The following is a 19,913-nucleotide window of genomic DNA, read 5'->3' on the forward strand; positions in this document are numbered from 1 at the left end:
GGTATGGATTGATTTACAAACAGAGCGCTGGCTCATAAAGCAATTTTTGAAAATCAGTTAGTATTTTTTAAATGTTGGCAAGAATTGAGTACACTTTAATTATACATTGGTAATTTTTTTCATGTAATAAAATGAATAAATTACAGTTTCATTTTGGTGCGTTTGTAAATATTTCTTAAAATGTTTCATTACTGTGCAAGCGTATGTGAGTCATTTTAAAATAAAAGTTGAATATTATTAATATTTCTGGGCCCAGAGTCGGATAAGTAGAATGGTACCTATAACTTTCATTGCATTTTTGTTTGGTGTGAAGGCTGCTTCTCTGGTCAGAGTCAAGTCAGCTGCTAAGCCTATTGTTTGGTTTACAGGTTATATTTCTAACCACACAGACTGCCTTCTACCTGACAGCAATTAACTTCTTAGGGCACAACAAAGTAGCCCACAAAATCTGGCCTCTGCTGGTCATTTGTTGTTGTGGTGTTGTTAATAAGTGCATCCCGGCACACTTTTAGTGATGAGTTTTTAAAACATTAACCTTGTGTTATCAAGTCTCAGTATTTTTAAGAGAGGTTTAAAAATACACAGTTTTTTTTTCAGTTTTCCCTCCTGACTTAATATATTGTTATGCTGAAGTACTGAATGGGGTATTTCTATCAAACTTCCAGGACAGTATTGATAAGGACAAACTGATCACCTCCTTCCAGCTGTACTGAACAGTCTTTTTGTGAAGCTGTTATCAATCTTATACAGCTCCTTGCTTGGTTTTAGTCCTGTTTGCACTCTTCTGTCTGTGGTGCCTTCTGCGTAGATGGACGAGATTGCCTTGCCAATCGAGAAAGCATGTGTGCTAATTTATCACAGAAGCAGCAGGACTGTTTATTACTCAGCATTTCAGAGACTGACTGGGGACTTCATTATTTTAGTTATATGCAAACAGTAATGTGCTTGACTTACGCTGTTCAGAAATTGATTTGGTCAACTGCAGGTTTCTATAGAAAGTTTACGTTTAGAAAGGGGTTCACGCATAAATAATATATATTAAAAAAAGTTTAATCTGTTTTTTGCACCTTGCTTTTCCGATAAATGCTTCCCTTAGCAATTCTATTTTTAATACATCAGCAAAAAGTTTTTTTTTTTTTCCCCACTATGATCTTTCATAATGTCATAATTACTTTTTGCTGGGTCTCCTACATAATTAAGAAAACTGTTCCATAAACTGCAAGCTGGTTTAATGTGGAATTATAATTTTACTGTCAATCTTCATTCACTTTTGAATGTGTGTTTCACGATAGACAGTGTTGGCTTTGGTTTGAGTTTCAGTGTCTTATTTACAATTGACTCAAGTAAGATTGTATTAATTCTTTCAGCCCGGAAGTCAAAGAAGTTGGGGCAATTAAAAGGGGTAAACGAAGAGCAGCAGCTACGGAGCCCAAAGGAAGGCCAGACGTACTTGACTACAGAGAAGGAGTTAAGCACCAGCACCACCCTCGTCCCACACGTTCCTGGCATGACACCATACCTTGCGCCATCCATCATCAGTGTCCTAGAAATCATTGAACCAGAAGTCGTGTATGCAGGCTACGACAGCACGCATCCTGACACAACAGACCACCTGCTCTCCAGCCTCAACCAGCTGGCCGGGAAGCAGATGATAAGAGTCGTCAAATGGGCAAAAGTACTTCCAGGTGAGATTTGTTATCTTTCTGTAAGGATAATTTAACGGGTCTATGTGCTATTCCTAAATGAAGCACATTGGAAAGAGTTGTTTTAAAAGAGATCCTCTTTTTTTAATACAGATGATATAAAGAGCATCTGGATAATGTCAGCAAGTGCACGCCCATTAGTTCTGTGGACCTGCAATACTGGATTTTTTTTTTTTTTGACTGGTTTAAAAATGAATAATGTTGCTTTGATACAGTCCCTGCATTTAGTTGCAGTACAACTACCATAATTTTGTTTTTACTTTAACATGTATCCTGTGTATAACCAGCATGATTGGGTTATATATCTTGTATAATAAGCACCTCTATGTGCTATACTAAATCGAGTACTGTAACTGACCATTTTGTGTCTCCACTCTGAAATATTGTGAACAAAATAATACTGATAAGTTCAATATACAGTATCACATATACAGAACTTGATAGTTACCGAGTGTCTGCTTTAAGGAATTCAACAGGTGAGTGTTTATCTATTTACAGTTTAACATCATAACAGCTGTACACTTCATACAGTTAAAGTGCTATAATTTTTGGTTTTAGTTTGACTATTCTGCATTCTAACTACACAGCTGTAATGAATGTTTTGCACTTTCAGTGGGTTAAACTGCAGTTGTTGTTGTTCTGATTGTTGTTATTATTATTATTATTTCTTCAGGATTCAGAAGCTTGCCGATTGAAGACCAAGTCACCCTCATTCAGTACTCTTGGATGTGTCTTTCATCATTCTGTCTCAGCTGGAGATCATACAAACATACCAGCGCTCAGATGTTGTATTTTGCACCCGACCTTGTCTTCAATGAGTAAGCTCTCTTTTCATTACATTACAGTTTCTCAACTGTTATGACTGAAATACAAATGCTAATGCCTGTCCAAGCTAATGCAGACATGTCAACCTCTAAGGGTTCACACTAGTGAGACCCCTACTGAAAAACCTTGGGATTAATGAAAAACCTTAAACCTGGATTTACACATGAGAATTGGAGAATAACTCAAATATATTAAGACTTTATTTATTTAATATTTAATAAAACAAAAAGACACTACATTAAAAAAAAAAAATATATATATATTCTTTTTACATTAAATGAAAATAGCAATTCTTATCCTATTACTGCTCTTGACAAATTACGCTATAGCTAGATCAGCACTGACAAATCACATTATAGCTAGATCAGCACTGACAAATCATGCTGTAGCTAGATCAGCGATGACAAATCACACTATAGCTAGATCAGCGATGACAAATCACATTATATCTAGATCAGCGCTGAAAAATCACGCTATAGCTAGATCAGCACTGACAAATCACGTTATAGCTAGATCAGTGCTGACAAATCACGCTATAGCTAGATCAGCTAGTCATTTGGCCTGCACTTTTAAAACTGAAACCGGGTAGACAACAAAACCTGTAAGAATCCATTTCACAGATGTGGATCCCTCAGAATTGTGAAAAACCCTGAGTTTCAAGGGTAAACATTGAGACTCGAATGCCTGCTAACGGTTAGCGGGACCCTCCCCCGTGCTACCCTCAACAACTTATGCAACAGCTCCTGTTCCTCTCTCTTGGGTGGTGGTGGTGGAGACAGAGGCGTCTCCTGCTGCTCTGCTCCTGGCAAAGGCGGCAGGGGCTCCTCCCCTTCTAGCAGTGAAGGCGGCAGGGGCTCCTCCCCTTCTGGCTGCCATGGGGAACCAGCAAGCATGCTCCCTCTGCCGGTGGAGGTGGGAGCGGCAAGTAGTCCTCCCACGGTGGTGGAGGTGCCACTATCAGGTATTCTCCCTCTGCTGGTGGAGGTGGGAGTGGCACGCAGTCCTCCCACGGGGGTGGAGGCGGAACCAGCAGGTACTGTCTATCTGCTGGTGGAGGTGGGACCAGCACATAGTCCTCTCATGGAGGTGGAGGTGGGACCAGCTGGTATTCTCCTTCTGCTGGTGGAGGTGGCAGGCAGTCTTCCACAACGGTGGAGGTAGAACCAGCAGGTATTCTCTCTCTGCAGGTGGAGGTGGGAGTGACAAGCAGTCTTCCCATGGCGGTGGAGGTGGAACCAGCAGGTAGTCTGCTGGTGGAGGTGGAAGCAGCATGCAGTCCTCCCACAGAGGTGGAGGTGGAACCAGCAAGCATTCTACCTCTGCTAGCGGGTACCTGGGCTGTGGACGTTCGGCCTTCCCCCTCTTGGGTTGTGGATGAACCGACTCCCCCCTCTTGGGCTATGGACGCACCGACTCCCTCCTCTTGGGGTGTGGACTCACTGACTCCCCCCTCTTGGGCTGTGGACGTTCAGGCTCCTCCCACTCAGGTTCCGGACGTTCGTGCTCCTCCCACTCAGGCGCCGGACGTTCGGGCTCCTCCCACTCAGGCGCAGGACTTTCGGGCTCCTCCCACTCAGGCGCAGGACGTTCGGGCTCCTCCCACTCAGGCGCAGGACATTCGGGTTCCTCCCTCTTGGGCTGTGGACGCACTCACTTCTCCCACTCCAGGTGCGTGTCCCCTCTCCTGCAGCTGTAAGACCACTCTTCTTTGGGGAGGGGGCAATTAACTGGGAAATGCCCCCACTCCCCACAGATGCAGCAGCAGTATGTCTTGCTTATACTGTGGATTATACTGTAAATACAGTATAATCGTAAATCTCGAAAAACTACTCACTTCTAAATCTTTTGTAGTCATTTTTGTATTACTTTAGTATAAATACATGTTAATTTGGATTCATATGTTGTTTTTTTCTGACTTTATGCGAACGAAAAGACACACATTTGCCCGTTTTCCCATTGGAAATAGTGATATTTTGAAATATCACTGTCCTGGTCACAAAAGCAAAGTTTGTGGGGAATAATAGCCATTTTCTGTACTTTTGAGGCATAAGCAATTAGGAAATAACACTTACTACCCAGGAACAAAAATTGTGTTACATAGTGTAATCCTCCAAAAAGATTATATAAACAAAAGAAAAAAAAAAAACTGCAATACCTCTTCTGGCCTTCGTCCAGGAGGCCCTGGTGATCCCACCATTGCCACCACGTGTGACAGGAAATGGCGTTGCGGTGACGTCAGGCCAGAAGGCAGAACAACAACAAACCAGGAAGGACTGCAGTGAAAAGACGTGTGGTGTGCCGCTTTATTAAAGAATAAAAATAAATAAAATATTTAAATGAATAAAAAGACACTCACAGATCACAAAATAAATAGTTGAACAAAACAAATAATGAACACAAATAGGTCAGGCTGGGCAATCGCCTTCACTGTTCCTATATGTTTTAGTTTGTAAATTAATCTCTCCTTGCTCTCTTTCCGCTTCTTGAACACCCCACCCGGAACCAATAGCGTAGCAGGCTTTTTATACCACGGCCGAGGGGTTTAACTAGTTAGTAATTATTCTATTACCCCTCTGCCACAATCTGCACAAGTTTATTTAATTACTCCTGGCAGAGGACAAGCTGCTACCTAACACGGTACAGGGGCGGAGGGAGAAACCCTGTTCTAAAAATAAATACTGTGCAGGGCTTGTACAGATTTGTACAACCCTGAGAATTTTTTTTGAGAAGCAAAATAGTGAGTAATTAGAAGCAATGATGGACAATCATACGGAACACACATAGTTGGATATTAAACAGGTAAGACATTAATATCAGGGAAAATTACCGTTATAAAGTACCTCTTTAAAATGTGTCTGTCTTTGTGGTACATACAAAAGCACAGACGGCCAGTTATATATGCCGTACATTATATATACTGTGCTGCAACTTCATATTGAATTCTTAGCATATGTAGCATAACTGATGAACAGGATGATTAATGTATGCCTTGCACATTTGTTTATAGACTGCCTGTTCTTTCTAATTAAGCTTAGCGCAGTATTAACTTTCTGTTGTAAGGCTACAAACACAGAGCTCTGGGACCAGCTGTTTACAGTAACAGAGTAACAAGATTTTTCTCATTTCTGCTGATGTAATGGTGTGGCCTGTGGTTTTAGATGTGAGTTTGAATGCTTTTAAGTCCAGCCATTGGCTTGTATATGACCAATTTATGGTTAAATTTGTGAGGTTATGAAGCCAGGGGTCATACGTATTTATTCCTCTGACTTCACAGCATCTGTTTTCCAGATTTCCAGTGAGCTGTGCACTATTTTTATGTTTTTTTTTCTTCTGCGTTGCAAGCTCAAGTTATGTAGCAAAATAGTTCAGTAATGTGGTGTTTCGTGAGTCATGTTGTGTGTTGAGCTAATCAATCGAGAATGAGTAAGAGCAGAAACCCTGCATCTGGGCCTGATTACTCGGATATAGTATTCACTTTGTTTCTTAGCAGTAAAAATAGTTATTCTATGTAATGTTGATAAATATAACTGATTGATCATGTAGTCCTGTAATCAGCCCCTGTTAATATGTAGGCTTTTCATAATTGCAGTCATTAGAAAATATGTATTACAAGGTTATGTTAAATGCAGAAGGTAACATATACTGTGTAACACAAAAAAATAATAATGTTGTCTTTGGAAATCACATATCATTCATTACATGTCCGTAGATGTTTAAAGTGGTATTGTAATTTAATGCTTCAAGTTGGTTCAGTCTTAATTGAAAATAAATGACTTTAAATTATATCTGACGCCACCAAGTAAATAGAAACATTTAAGTCATGTTAATTTATACAGCAGCATTCTTCACGGTAGTCTGCATTCTGTTAAAAGCGGAATGCTCTGACAGGCTAAAAAACAAAGCCATTGTGTCCAGAAAGTAATATGTTGGTTGCAGGAGGGGGTTTATTTGAAAAACAGTACATGTAAATTAGAAAGCTCGTAGTTGACCACATTTTTTTTTTTATACAGCAGTAGTATTCTAAATTAACAGTATGTGAGAATTGCAGCGAATGTGCCAGTTTGAGAGAGAATATGAGAGGAGAGTGATGTAGGGGAGAGAGAGAGAGAGACAGGATGTAAACATCTGGAGGCAGATATTTTACTTCCTGAACCTGGTATAGACCCTTAATGATCCTGTCCCCATCTTTTCCTTCCTACCAGGGAGCGGATGCAGCAGTCAGCAATGTACGGTTTGTGCCAGGGGATGCGGCAGGTGAGCCAGGAGTTTGTGCGGTTGCAGCTTACCCATGAAGAGTTTCTTGCCATGAAAGTACTGTTGCTGTTAAGTACGGGTGAGTACTATCTGTTTGAAACTGGTTTGCGGTTAAAGATATTGAGATTTCATACCCCTTATTGGGGTTTCCCTGTGTGGTTATTCACTCGTGAAGTGGTGATACGCACCTTTGGGAAAACAGCTTTTAGAGGATCAGGTTTGTGGCTGAAAATAACGGCCACAGAGAGGGATAGGGTAAACCTCACTTACTCATGAGCATGACGTAAAACACAGGAAATCCACACCAATTTTCACATGGAAACCCGCATTTCATGTGAAAATGTCCACTGCTCCCAATCCAGACAGCCTTTAGACGGGAGCGGAGTTTATTTTGGGTGTTGTTAAGATCCTCATAACAAGGAGAGTAGTGGCACCGCTTCAGTTATGAAAGTTAAAAATCTCATAAAATGTTTTGCTCTCAAGTGTGGTTTCTTACAATTCGTAACACCGTTTTATCCATTCTGCAAGTTCTTGCGTGCATTCAAGACAGACAGTCTGCTGCCAGCGATGTTTGTACATTTTATTACGTTACGATTTCAGCTACCTACCAGATGGCACTGGCTGCAAAAGGACGGCCACTCGATTGTTGTTTTTTATACATAAATAAGTTTACTTGATTTGAAAAACTTCTTAAACGATACAAGCAAATTCTTACAGTACTTGGTTGGATTGAATGAGTAGAACACAACAAGCTTCAATATAAACATTAATTTCTGTAAATAACAACAACATGTTTTTAATGATAAAACATTTTAAAGCAATAAATAAAGCTTTGTTTTCACCATTGGAACTGTTGTTGGACTGTTGTTATTAAGCACTGCGTCACCTCTACACCTGTGCGCTACAAACCACTTATTTAATTTATTTTTTTGCAGTGACGGTTGCAGAAATAAGATATATACATTCCTTTTTTATTTATATATTTTTACTGTTTTCCCTGTAAAGCAAGCGAGATAGCAAGCGGGGGGGGGGGGGCGGCTTGTTAGAGAACATTGACTTAAGGTAATAATACATTACAATTGTCAATCTACAATACAGTGTGTTTCTTGAGTCTCATCGAGAGAAGAGAGACTCTAAATCAGGTGGCTTGGCAGGTATGGAATATGTAAGAATCTAAAGCATGCTATTAAAAACCAGTGCAATACTTCAATGGAGGGGTGTACGATGACTCGATAAAAAAATTAAAGTTACTTTCACCTCTGGCCCCCACCCCTACCTGCAGGAACATTAACCTGCCAACTTCCCCTATTATTATTATTATTATTATTATTATTATTATTATTATTATTATTATTATTATTATAAATAATAATATATAATATAATAATATTAATAATAATAATATTATTAATATGAAATATAATATACATTCATGACAATACCGTGACAATGATGGGACTTTATACCATTCATGTTACACGTCCAGTCATGTTGCAGATTTGTGGATGTTAATCGTACTGAAATGCATAAAAAAAACCTAAGAAATAGCTTTTCAAATAGAGTTGTGATTCAGTTTTTTTGAGAGATCAGAAACTTCATGCATTTCAATGTCTGCAAATGAAAGTGCCTAAATGATTAAGGCTTAGATAGATTTTGACCTCAGAGATAATAGTCGTGATATAAACTCACTAGTCATGGTGCCCACCTACAGTAACTCTGCACCTTAACTCTTAGTATTCATGATCTCACTCACTAACATTGCATGACCATACACGGTCTCTCTTCTCCTTCATATGTCTATCTTTCCAAAAGGAACAAATATCTTAGCAGGCTTATGGCATTGTCACTATTTGTTTTACAGTGTCTCCCGGATTGTAATTTTTTTTTTTCCTATTCCACATTACATCCTGGAGACCTTTGTTCCGCTGAATACTCAAAGTCTATAATAAGTCATAATAAGCTGACTAATGCAGTTCAATATAATAAGGGCTTTTGGTTACTCAGCATGTCAGGCTCTCACCTCTAACAAAGAAGGTCACAAATTCAGACAATGAACAAAATTCTGGACTCATTCCCATTTATGAATCTCTGCACAGAGTTTGAGATGCTTTCAGAAGCAGTCAAAGATCTCAGAGCACTGTTCATTAAATACCAAGGGAATTGTACAGCCTCCAGTCAGAACTTCATCAGCCAACAATGCAAAAGGGATTTTACATGCATACTCAAAGAATGTTTCACTATCAAATAATAATAATAATAATAATAATAATAATAATAATAATAATAATAATAATAATAATAATATGTAATGGTTTGAGTTATGGAAGCCGACTGATTATAAAAAAAAAAAAATCCCCTGCTAGCATGATTGTATATTTACTTTTATCATTACCATTCATAGGTAAGCTATGATCTGTTTCTCAGCTAATTCCCTGTGAAGCAAAACAAATGTCATTTTTTCCAAAAAAAAAAATAGTTTTATGTTGTGCTGAAATACCAGGAAAGTATTTATGTTAGCGCATAAATGCATTGTAAACTGGCTGTAGAGAATGATATAGTCATATCCACTTTTATGATAAGTTTCTTTTTGTCCGTTTACAGCAATGCTTCAATTAAAAAAATATTAATAATGAAAGTCTGCAAATGTGACAGTCGCTGTGCTCAGAACCCCTCATTCTCCTCACATCAGAGGAGTTCTGCTTCAGTTACACATGGAGGAAGCCACATAATGCATCTGCCTTGTTTTAGTTGTTGCTCGATCCATGGACCTGGAGCCATTCCAAAGGGCCTTACTGTATTTAATATGTCAAATCAAGATCTGGGCACATCTCCAAAAGCTGGTGTTTTGCTTGACTTCCTTCGAATTGAGGTTTTAGTTTTGAAGGGTGGAGGGGGTGCACAAATAAACACTTAAAGAAAAATAAACTATTAACAGTCTACAGCAATAAGATGCCAGAGATTACCCTAAGACGGGTGACATATGTTTAACAGGTTGTCTTGAAAGGAATCATGGGATACAAAAGGATACTATCCCATGTTATTTTAAATGATATCTGGTTTCAATCAAACAAACAAATGAGTATAGTACAGTTTATGCTTTTCCAGTTCCAGCTGCACACGCAGGGCCTGGTTTTCAAATCTCTGTAGCTTCCATTGAGTAAATCTCTGACAACAAAGCTCAGGAGTGAAATAACTTCACTGAGAAAAGCAGAGCATTCAACATTTTGCAGAGCACAGCATTCTGAATTTTAAAAACAAAGACTATCCACTTAAGATTTGAAAATCTGGTTCGTATTGGTTGTTAATTGTTTGGGAGATCATAGTTGTATGAAACAATTGCAGCTAAAACTGAGTGCATTTTAGTAAACTGGTGCAACAGACAGTTTTGAAATATTTGTTTGTTAAGGATAAATACATATCTCTACGTTGTTTATGTGTCATTTTTGAAAGCACTAGCAGAAACCACATTTTGACATCCTGTTGATATTATTATTGTTGTTGTTGTTGTTGTTTGTTTGTTTGTTTGTTTGTTTGTTTGTTTGTTTGTTTTTTTGTTTGTTAGCAGACATCCTTATCCAGGGTGATTTACAATTGTTACAAAATGTGACAGTACAAGGTATCGCATTATAAAATACAACATTACAGAATATCATAATTCGGTTATGAAAGTACAATAAGATAAAATTTAAGTAAGAGCAAAATAAAGAGTAGAGGAAGGTATAAGTAAGATGCAAGTTTGACTAAGACCATTTATAACAAATAAGTATTCTGCAGCTGAATCATGACCCAGGGTGTGTGAGTGAAAATATCAAAACCATCATGATTTATATTGAAAATATATATCACTGTGATATGTAAACTTATCTGGGTGTTCTGTAACCCTCTTGTGCTGAATTAGCTGAACTATGCAGGGAAACTACAATTTGACTGAACATGCTAGCATGGTTACTTATAAAATTACATAAACATAGTGCTCCTCAGCTCCAAAAATGTCACCATGGAAACGAATGTCCCCTTCTACAAATTAAATCGTTTTATACACAGTTGCAATCCAAAAATCTAATTAACTAAATCTTAGGGTAGCAACACATTTAGGAGCTGATTAAGTATAGGTGCAGTGCAAATAATTGCAGATGCAAAATTCAAATTGCATTGCGGCCAGGCAATTAGTTTGCATTGCGCCCTATGTAAGCTTAAGAGCAATGCAAATTACTCAACAAGCACAAATGATGATCCGCAGTTATGATAATGAGGATCTCAAAAGGATCTCAGTGCGTGGGTCTGGTCAGTGGCCACACTGCAGAGTTGGGAGTACAGATAGCAGTAATCACTGTACCACGTTTGTGGAGCACAAAAATACAAAGCAAAAAAAGTATGTCAGAGGCAGTCCTCTTGACGCACAGAAAAAAAAGATATGTTTTCTGAGAAGAAACTGAGAGTCCTTATGGATGAGGTCTCACAGCATGAAACAGTTGTTTGGAAAAGCTTCAGCCAACATCAGTTATGCTGGTATCCTTACGAAATTATATGTCTTGGCCTGCCCTTTTCAGCATGACATCCAGAAATTTGCCCGGCACTTTGGAAAAGGTGGATTGGGTTATCCCTGCAGACATTCCAACTGTGCTCTGAAGTAAGCAGAGGCTAAGTAGTGCAAAGAACACCACAGTTTCACATGTGCAGGGATAGCAGTCCCTAGATTGACCCTGGGGTCTAGCTCATCCCTCAATTCAGGTATTAGATCCAGGATGACCTGCGGAGTGAGACACTTTAGCACCGCATCCTCCGGCATCCCAAACAAAGTGGGATTGAATATGCAGGGTCTTCTTTGTCTTGCCCTTCTCTGAACGTGTTCCTGCCTCTCCTCAACAAGAGCCAAGTGTCGCCACATCAGGAAGTGCACCACAGCAGCCACCCTGAAGCCAATGACAGGTCTCTGCAGGTGTATGCTTTTATACAGCATTTAGTTACTCGCTTCTACAATGGTTTGCACCTTGTAAGAAAAGGTGTAAAGATTTTGGAGGGTGAGCAATAATGTCAGCGTCCGTTTACTGTCCAGATCCCACCCAATTCCATGGTCTTTTCATCATTTGAATGCGTTTCAGTATAATTTTAATGGATTAATGATGGCAAAGTGCAGAACACCAGGTGAACACCATTGTTTACATATGCCGCATTTTTAGTGACCAGTAAAATCAGACTTTATACTGCTAAACACGATTTACGGCAGTATATGGGGGTTTTGCATCAGTAAATCACTTAGCACGTATCCTTACATTCCCCCCCCTTAATGTGGTGATGCATTTTACCAGTGATTTATTGTATTCAATAACATATTTTAGTCTAATAAGTGTTTATTTATATTAGTTTATATTGCATTTCAGAGTGGACCTATATCTGAAGCTAACTACTAATTAAATAAATACAAAAAATAGAGTTTTTAGTCATTTTAAGGATGTGTTTCTTTACACTACTGTTTCACAGTGTATTACTCATTCATTTAATTGTCATCATTATATATGGTACTGTACAATATAGTGCTTGGTTGTTCAAGTCGGTATATGTGTGTTACTTCAACTACTGTCTTGGTGACATATTTCCTGTTTTGTAACACAAGTTAATTAACTGGTGGGTGTGAGAGTGTGTTCCTGTTTGGTGGTTAGGGCTTGAAGGGGTTATGAGAGATGATGCATGTCAGACGGCCTTGCATTACACACTTGGGCAGTGGAATAGGGGGTTGTTGTTTTTTCAACTGATTAGTCCACTTCAACATGAATAGAACACACGTTTTGCTTGATTACAATGTCTTGACCAGCAGAATTAAGCTTTGTCCTCAGCATTAATGCAAAGGCACTTTTATTTTAAGGTGAAATGGTACCATTGTAAGATTTACTGTGGCGTGCCACAGTAAAATATAAGTAAATTATAAGTTATAAATAAAGTTAGTAAGTAAAGCTAAACCGTGATAAAAGCATGTTGCAGTTCAGAGAACAAAAGCATGGTAAAGCTCTATGAAGGAAGGTTATTTCTAATTTAAATGACACATTTACCTAAAACGAGATTTAAAAAAAAAAAGATTAGATTAAACAACTCATTTGTTGTTCGTACCCGGCTTTAAAGTTGGTTATCTATGGAGGCACAATGTGATACATTTATTTTGCTGAAGCCAGAATCCTTTGTAGCTCATTAACTGTAACTGCCATTTGAATGTTCTCCTCATACCTCTGCTTTTGGATATGGAAGTTTATTCATCCATATGACATACTTTATTATAATTTGAGTTAAACCTGTGTGTTTAGGAGCTGGTGTAATTTTATGTGGTGCAAGTAAGTTTATTCTCATCAAGGCAGGCCTTAAGACCTTGAGATACTTGATGGTCATCTCCGTTCAAGAGAGAAATGAATCGGTCACATCCTGGAGCAAGTCTGAATATTACCATAGTTCACATTTAAGCTTACCACAAAAGTTATTTCATGTAGGTTGATTGAGTTGATCTGTGCCAAGTCTGCAGTCTTAAGTTTATTATGATAGTTATTTTACATTGCACAGGAGCAATGTGGTCTCACGCAGTGCTACAGTTTATTCAGTTTTTGCTTTTATCTAGTCAGAAAACAGTGCCTCTATTAGACTCCAGATGTACAACTGGAAATTCTTCTGATCGATACTAAGCACTGATTTAAATTTTCATCCTGCTGAAGAAAATGTGTCATAGGGATACTAGGCTTTTTATACATTGGACAATTCATCTCCAGCAGGACCACTGTGGCCATAGGCCACTGTCGGGACTTTGAGTTGTATGGAAGACTTTTGAGGTTTCCGCCTGAAATATTGAGTAATTATTAGATATTAATCAAACAAAGCTGTAAGGGGGATTTGAGAAATGAGCATTTTTAATGGATTATTTTACAGACATAATATTGTGAATTAGACTTCATACATACCAGGTTTTGTTGCTCAGCCCTTTAGGACAGCCTATTTAAACTCATTCACTTTGTACAACTCATTTTGTTCTATAGATCTGATAGATTGGGTATAGTGTGAAATTAACATTATGACTTTGCCATACAATCTCTGAGATACTGTAGTTATGGACATTACAATAATATACTGTTGTACTGTTTTTATTGCACAGCTAAGTCATCGTTCGCCACAGCAGTCAATTGGTTATTCTTCTGATTTTGTCAGGAATAAACTCAGCAATAACCAAATTGGGAAAACTGCATGTCGTTCTCTTCTGAATAATTATTGGTAAATGTGAACTGTAATTCAATCACTTTATATAATTAAGATTTATTAATAATAATTTAAATCATATTTTATATTAAAGAAAATACATGTGATTATAAAATGGAAAAATTTGCTTTGCGTTTTACATATATCGTTAATGTGACATTTACCGCTGATTGACATTGTTAAAATTCTATACAAAAAAATATGTTTTAAGAACTCATTTTGACAGTGGAATTTTTTGATGTGCAGTTCCCAGAGACGGTCTCAAGAACCATGCAGCATTTGAGGAAATGAGAGTAAACTACATTAAAGAGCTGAGGAGGTCTGTGGGTAAGGCTACCAACAACTCTGGACAGACGTGGCAGAGGTTCTACCAGCTGACTAAACTGCTGGATGCCACGCATGATGTAAGTACCAAAGCAGAACTGCATGTTACTACTATAGGCAGGGATATTCCATTGGCTTTGTGTCTATCATTGGTCTCTTTAGATCATTCAGACATTTGCAGACAGTCAATATTAAAACACATTCTGGGGACAACCAGGCCACTGATCTACAAGGCTGATCCTGTCAGGTTCAAGAAAAACTGTCATGGGAACCAGGATATGTGGCTTACTGCGCATACTACAGGTGCAAATACACTCAGAAGATACTCTCATACAAGATCAATTAATGTCATTCCATGATTTCCTGATGTATTTGTAATTCTGGCTGTGGGGTAACATTTAGAGTTGTTTATTTATAGTTTTGTTACATTACTAGTTTTGACTTGCTAAAATAAATGCATGCTAATTGGCATAGTGACCAATTTATTCACATCAAGGCTGAAATAATAAAGTTTTAGTTTTGTTTATTTTCGTACTGGGGTTTTCTATTTGTTTTGAAGTAGATTCAGACACCCCATGTGTCACATGCTATCTGCTGTGTTTGGTTGTGGGGAAAGGGCATTTCCAAGCAGAGTGTCTCGCTATAAAAGATGACACACCTCAGGGCTGCTGAAAAGCCAGAGGACCAGGACCGTCCGTTTTACCAGGACAACAAACTTTTGAACCCAAAATCCTCTGAATTTGGGATCGGAGCTCCACGAGTAACAAGGCCACCATGTGTGTAACTGGGGTTGGTATTTCCATTATTAATAATTGGAACAGGGATTAGTTTAATGGATTCAATCCCACAAGTATAGTGAGGTGTGTCAGCGGGACCACCTTGAATAGCGGAATAGTGCTTGCCGTCTTAAAGGTAACTTCTGTTTCTTAGTTTTGTTTTTGCATTTTCTGTTCTGTGTCGAAGTTATTATGATTTTGCCTGTGGCCTACCATTGTTGCTAGCTTCACATGGTCTTGTTTTTTGTGTAAATAAATCTTGAATGCCTGTGATATTTTCAACATCACCTCCCTGTCTCTCCCCGCCTGTCAGCGGATAAACCACACCCCTATCACAGGGTCATTGAGCAAAGAAAATCTGGGAACCCTTGCTGTATAAAACAGTATGCTGAAGATTAGGAGTGGTTGGTATTGTACAGTAGCTATGCTTAATATCACACATGTGTTGCCGTCCAATTTAAAGAATGAAATTGCAATAGCAAGGTTTGGAAAAGTTTTAAAATTTATTTTTATTTAGTTTATTTTTAACTGTAAATGGATTTGGAGTCATAAGATTGTATAATATGTTAACACAGCTGTTTCCTATAAAAAAGATAATATTTATAATATATTAAAATATATATATATATATATATATATATATATATATATATATATATATATATATATTATATATATATATTATATATATATATATACATATATATGGCTGAACTTGTCATACAAATGAGCCTGTTTATTTTCATAAGAGGATTTCTAACTGTCGATGTTCAACACAAGAAACTTGAAAGAGCCTATTTTGTGCAAGTTTGTGGTTTCATGAATTTTCAGCACACAGCATTTTGGGCCTCAGAATACTGTATCCATGGAATTTTCCATTATTTTTTTTGTATTATTATTGTCCTGCACTATAATTCCAAATGTTCTTGTTGAATTCCAGCCATTTAATATATCAGGCTACTCTACGGGTGAAGCAAGGGGGTGCTAAATGTTTCTGTTTGACATGTGGGTTTGATTGAGAATGTGATTTAGCTCATTAGACACATTAATTAACGCAGTAAGAAATACATGGTGCTATTACCAAGCAAGTGTTAGCTGTTTGGAGGGCTGAATCCATGCATATTTTAACTTGGCACATATGATCTGATCTACCTGATACAGTAAAACTGATTTCAGAAGGAAACTTGAGATCTTGTTAAATATATTAGAATTTTGTTTTTCAGCGATACAGAAAAAAAAAAGTTGAATACTATTTTTCCAATGAGTTTCACAGGATTGGTCAAGTGCACATTGGGTGTCAGGGTTAGAGTTTAGAGTTAGGGTTTAGCCATATCTGTGATGCCAACAAAAACAAATGTCTTTATCTCCATAATGGCCAGAAGACAGCTATCGTTGTATTTAATCCTGGCCTGTGAAAGGCCAATTAAAGCAACAGTTTTGGTTTTCTGCCGCTGCAGCTGGCTTCTAATTTTATAGTTTCCTGTTGGTTGGCACACACTGTATCTTGCAAGTTTTATAAATTAAGGGTTAAATATGTGTGTGGTTAAAGTTTTTTTGTGTTTGTTACCTCATGGAATGAAAATGTGCTTTCCAAAAACCTGAAGCTTTACTGTAACAGGAGCAGGGGTACCAGAGAGCAGAGAGAGACTGGAGACCAGCTGTGTTGAGCTGAAAAGCATGTTTGGCACAATTGTATTAATTATAAGCTGGACACCATTAAAAATATGACAGATCAAGGATTTTTTTTTTTTACAAAGGTAATTTAAGAAACGGAAAAAGACTATTAAAACAAAGATTAATATGGCTTGGCTTAAAGTGTTTATCGACGCTAAGCTTTCCACAAGTGCCTGCACAGCAGTCTTCACCATGACATCAGTACAATTGTTCAGTTTAAGTTTTCTGACAATTAAACCAAGTCCCTCACTCTTTTCAGGGACATGACCCAGTAAACTGTCCGACTAAGCTTTTTATACCATTGAATTCCACCCCCTTCCCACTGAAAGCATGGAATTTTAGGAATTTTTAATTAACCAATTAACCTAAGCTCCTTTCCTTAACCTGCGATTTGCCCAGTTTTGTCAGCTCCCTGCAGTCCTTCCTCAGGTTATTAACAGTAGACACTTTGTTTCTAGTCCCCTTTGTTTAACCTGCAATTACCACTGCCTGTTACAGATGCCAAAGCAGGAATTCTGAGGAGTGGTGGTACTCACTGTGAGAGAGAGACCTGTAAGGTTTTAATAAGTGAAATTAAGACGCATTGCATTTTATCAGGGAGTGTACACTTAACTCATATAAATACCATATACAAGTTGTGATCTATAGTGGCTGATCAGGGTTGATGGGTTAGGGTCGAACAATATAGAAGTGTGAGTTCATCAATAGAGGAGTTTAGTCTTAAAGAAGGAGAAGGCAGAAGTTATCTTTAAAGAGAAGTCTTGATAGGCACTCTGCCATCAATGGTTTTGGCTGTGTGTGCCAAATGTCCTTGGAAATGTTGACCCTTTAAGCCTTGCTCCTGTTATGTATTTGAGATTTACAAAACTATATTTCTGTATTTATAAATGCCATTCAGTGCTGTGTACTGCAATCCCTATAATAATGTGCAGTGTTGCTTTCAAATATTTTGGTTTCTTATGTTTAATTTTTGAACAGTCAGGCCACATGGCCAACAGATGTGTATGAATGATGGAACAGTGGTAACAAAAATGATCACCATATTTTTCCAAGGGCAGGATTTGAACACACTCACATTGACATACGTTTACATGCAGATACACATATATTTTACCTGGATATTGGTAATAAAGACACAGGTAGCCAGATTCAGTGATGTACTAAAACTACAGTCAAGTTTGGATTATAGGTGTTCTGGTTAGTAAAGTTGGAAACTTCAACATGCCCAGTTTGTATAAGCCATAATAGTAAATCACTATGCTAGTATTATTCATTTGAGGTACTGTACAGTAATACATTCAACAAAATATTTGTAGATGATCGTGGGTTCTATATAATACAATATAATTGAATATAATAAAATATTATGACCTCATTCTAACCAAGGTCAATTTATCTACCCTCTTTTCCTGTACGTGCATTTCAAAATTAAATCTAGGATAATCCACAGGCACCTGTTATAACCAGTAACACTGACTGAGGCTAAATTGGTGCCTTGAGGTTAATGGTAGGCTTCTCAGCTGGAGGACGTTATTTCAGTAGGTTTTAAATTACTAGTGTTTCTTAATTGATCTTAAGTGATCTTAAGTGATACTTTAAAAAAAAAAAAAAAAAAATGTAAGTAATGTTTTGAACAAGTAAGGCTGTTTGGACAACCAAGGCTGTTCCTGGCTTCCAAGACAGCCCAGAGCAGAATCTAGTTTGTTGAATCATTACCGTTCTTAAAAGTTGAGCCGTTGTTACTGTCTGATCTTGTAGTTTAAAAACTCCCCAAAAGTTCTATTTATGGTATTGCAGAAAGTGGGTCCTTCAGGCACTGCAGCTTGAAAGGAAAAGTCAATCAATTTTTTTTTTCTTTGAAAATTTCCTTTAGGAAAAAAAGTGTGTTTGGACACTTGCTCACTTGGTTCCTAAACCGTCAAAACAAACTTGGATATCCATGGTCAGTTAAAAATATATTACATGTGCACGTGTAATAAAAAGGCTATACTGTAGGAAGGCCTCAAGATGGTTTCAAAACTATCACAGTCAAATGTTCACTGATGCAATCAATTGTACTGGTAGCAAGTATGGTTACCGTGTTTTAATCAAACATGTTCAAAAGATGGGTCCAAAATCTGTGCATTCATGAGGAAAGTACACTAATCAATAAAATACTTATATAATAGCTAAAGGATAGAGAATTACTGAATATGTGAATTTCTTATATGAAGTTCAGATTCTGGAGGAACTATTCAGTCATTTCATAACCACTGTTTTTCAGTGAAACTTGTGATTGTAAAATAGAAGACGTTTTCTGTCTATTCTTTAACATGTTTAATACGTTTATTTAACATTTCGGACAGTTAGGACACATGGCTAACATATGCGTGGGAAGAATGATGGGAAAGTGACAGAGAAGTCTGTTATAGAAACAGCTGCTTTTTAGGACAAGGTTTACCATATTCACATTTACACACAGAAACACACTTCTGCCAAGTGGAACTAATGATTGGAAAAACTACCTGCCCTACCATTAAGTCATTTAAGTTGTTGAAAAACATGTATATACTTTAGGGCCCCTTGCCCAGATACCAATACATTACCAAAGCAAAGTCCCCATTTGCGTCTCTGTTACAGAGTTGTGTGGCTTGTTCAGTAATTTAGTTATACTGTATGTACTGTATGCAAATACATACAACAGTAATTATCTACTGATACAGCAACTCAAGGCTGGAGCTTGTTCCACATGCCATATGCAGTTACATGGTGGTTACATAGTGATTTATAAATAATCCATCAATAGAAAAATAGTTATTTATAACCCAGCAAAAAAAGATAAAAACAATTTTATAACCTGGCGATAACTATCTTTTCAATGTGCCTCATTGAGTTCAGATCATTTCAGACTCAGTAGTGGTACTGTATATCGAATTTAGGACAATTTCTGTGCACCCCTTAAGTAAAATGTAAAAAAAAAAAATACTATTTGCAAGGGACTTTTAAAAATAAAATATGCGTATGTGAACAGGCTGGCTGTAGGGTGCCAGAAAGGAGTATGCAGAGACAGGCAGTACTGGCAGGTGGAAACTGAGACGCTGCGGTGCTCAGTGCTTTATTAACCCACACAAAATAAAAATGATGAATA

General features: G+C 37.6%; 1 protein-coding gene across 4 annotated transcripts in view; it reads left to right on the plus strand.

Moving 5' to 3' along the window:
- LOC121296858 (mineralocorticoid receptor-like) overlaps positions 1–19,913 on the plus strand; it is a 114,494-nt gene that overhangs the window by 92,651 nt on the left and 1,930 nt on the right. For 3 of the 4 annotated variants that reach the window (XM_041222738.1, XM_041222729.1, XM_041222746.1), the window contains 4 exons: positions 1,368–1,685; positions 2,377–2,521; positions 6,731–6,861; positions 14,259–14,416. In XM_041222738.1, the coding sequence (XP_041078672.1) occupies positions 1,368–1,685; positions 2,377–2,521; positions 6,731–6,861; positions 14,259–14,416 (752 nt within the window). The remainder of the gene's footprint in view (positions 1–1,367; positions 1,686–2,376; positions 2,522–6,730; positions 6,862–14,258; positions 14,417–19,913) is intronic. The other variant, XM_041222754.1, reaches the window with a different exon arrangement.

Source organism: Polyodon spathula, chromosome 2, assembly GCF_017654505.1.
Source record: "Polyodon spathula isolate WHYD16114869_AA chromosome 2, ASM1765450v1, whole genome shotgun sequence".
NCBI lineage: Eukaryota > Metazoa > Chordata > Actinopteri > Acipenseriformes > Polyodontidae > Polyodon > Polyodon spathula.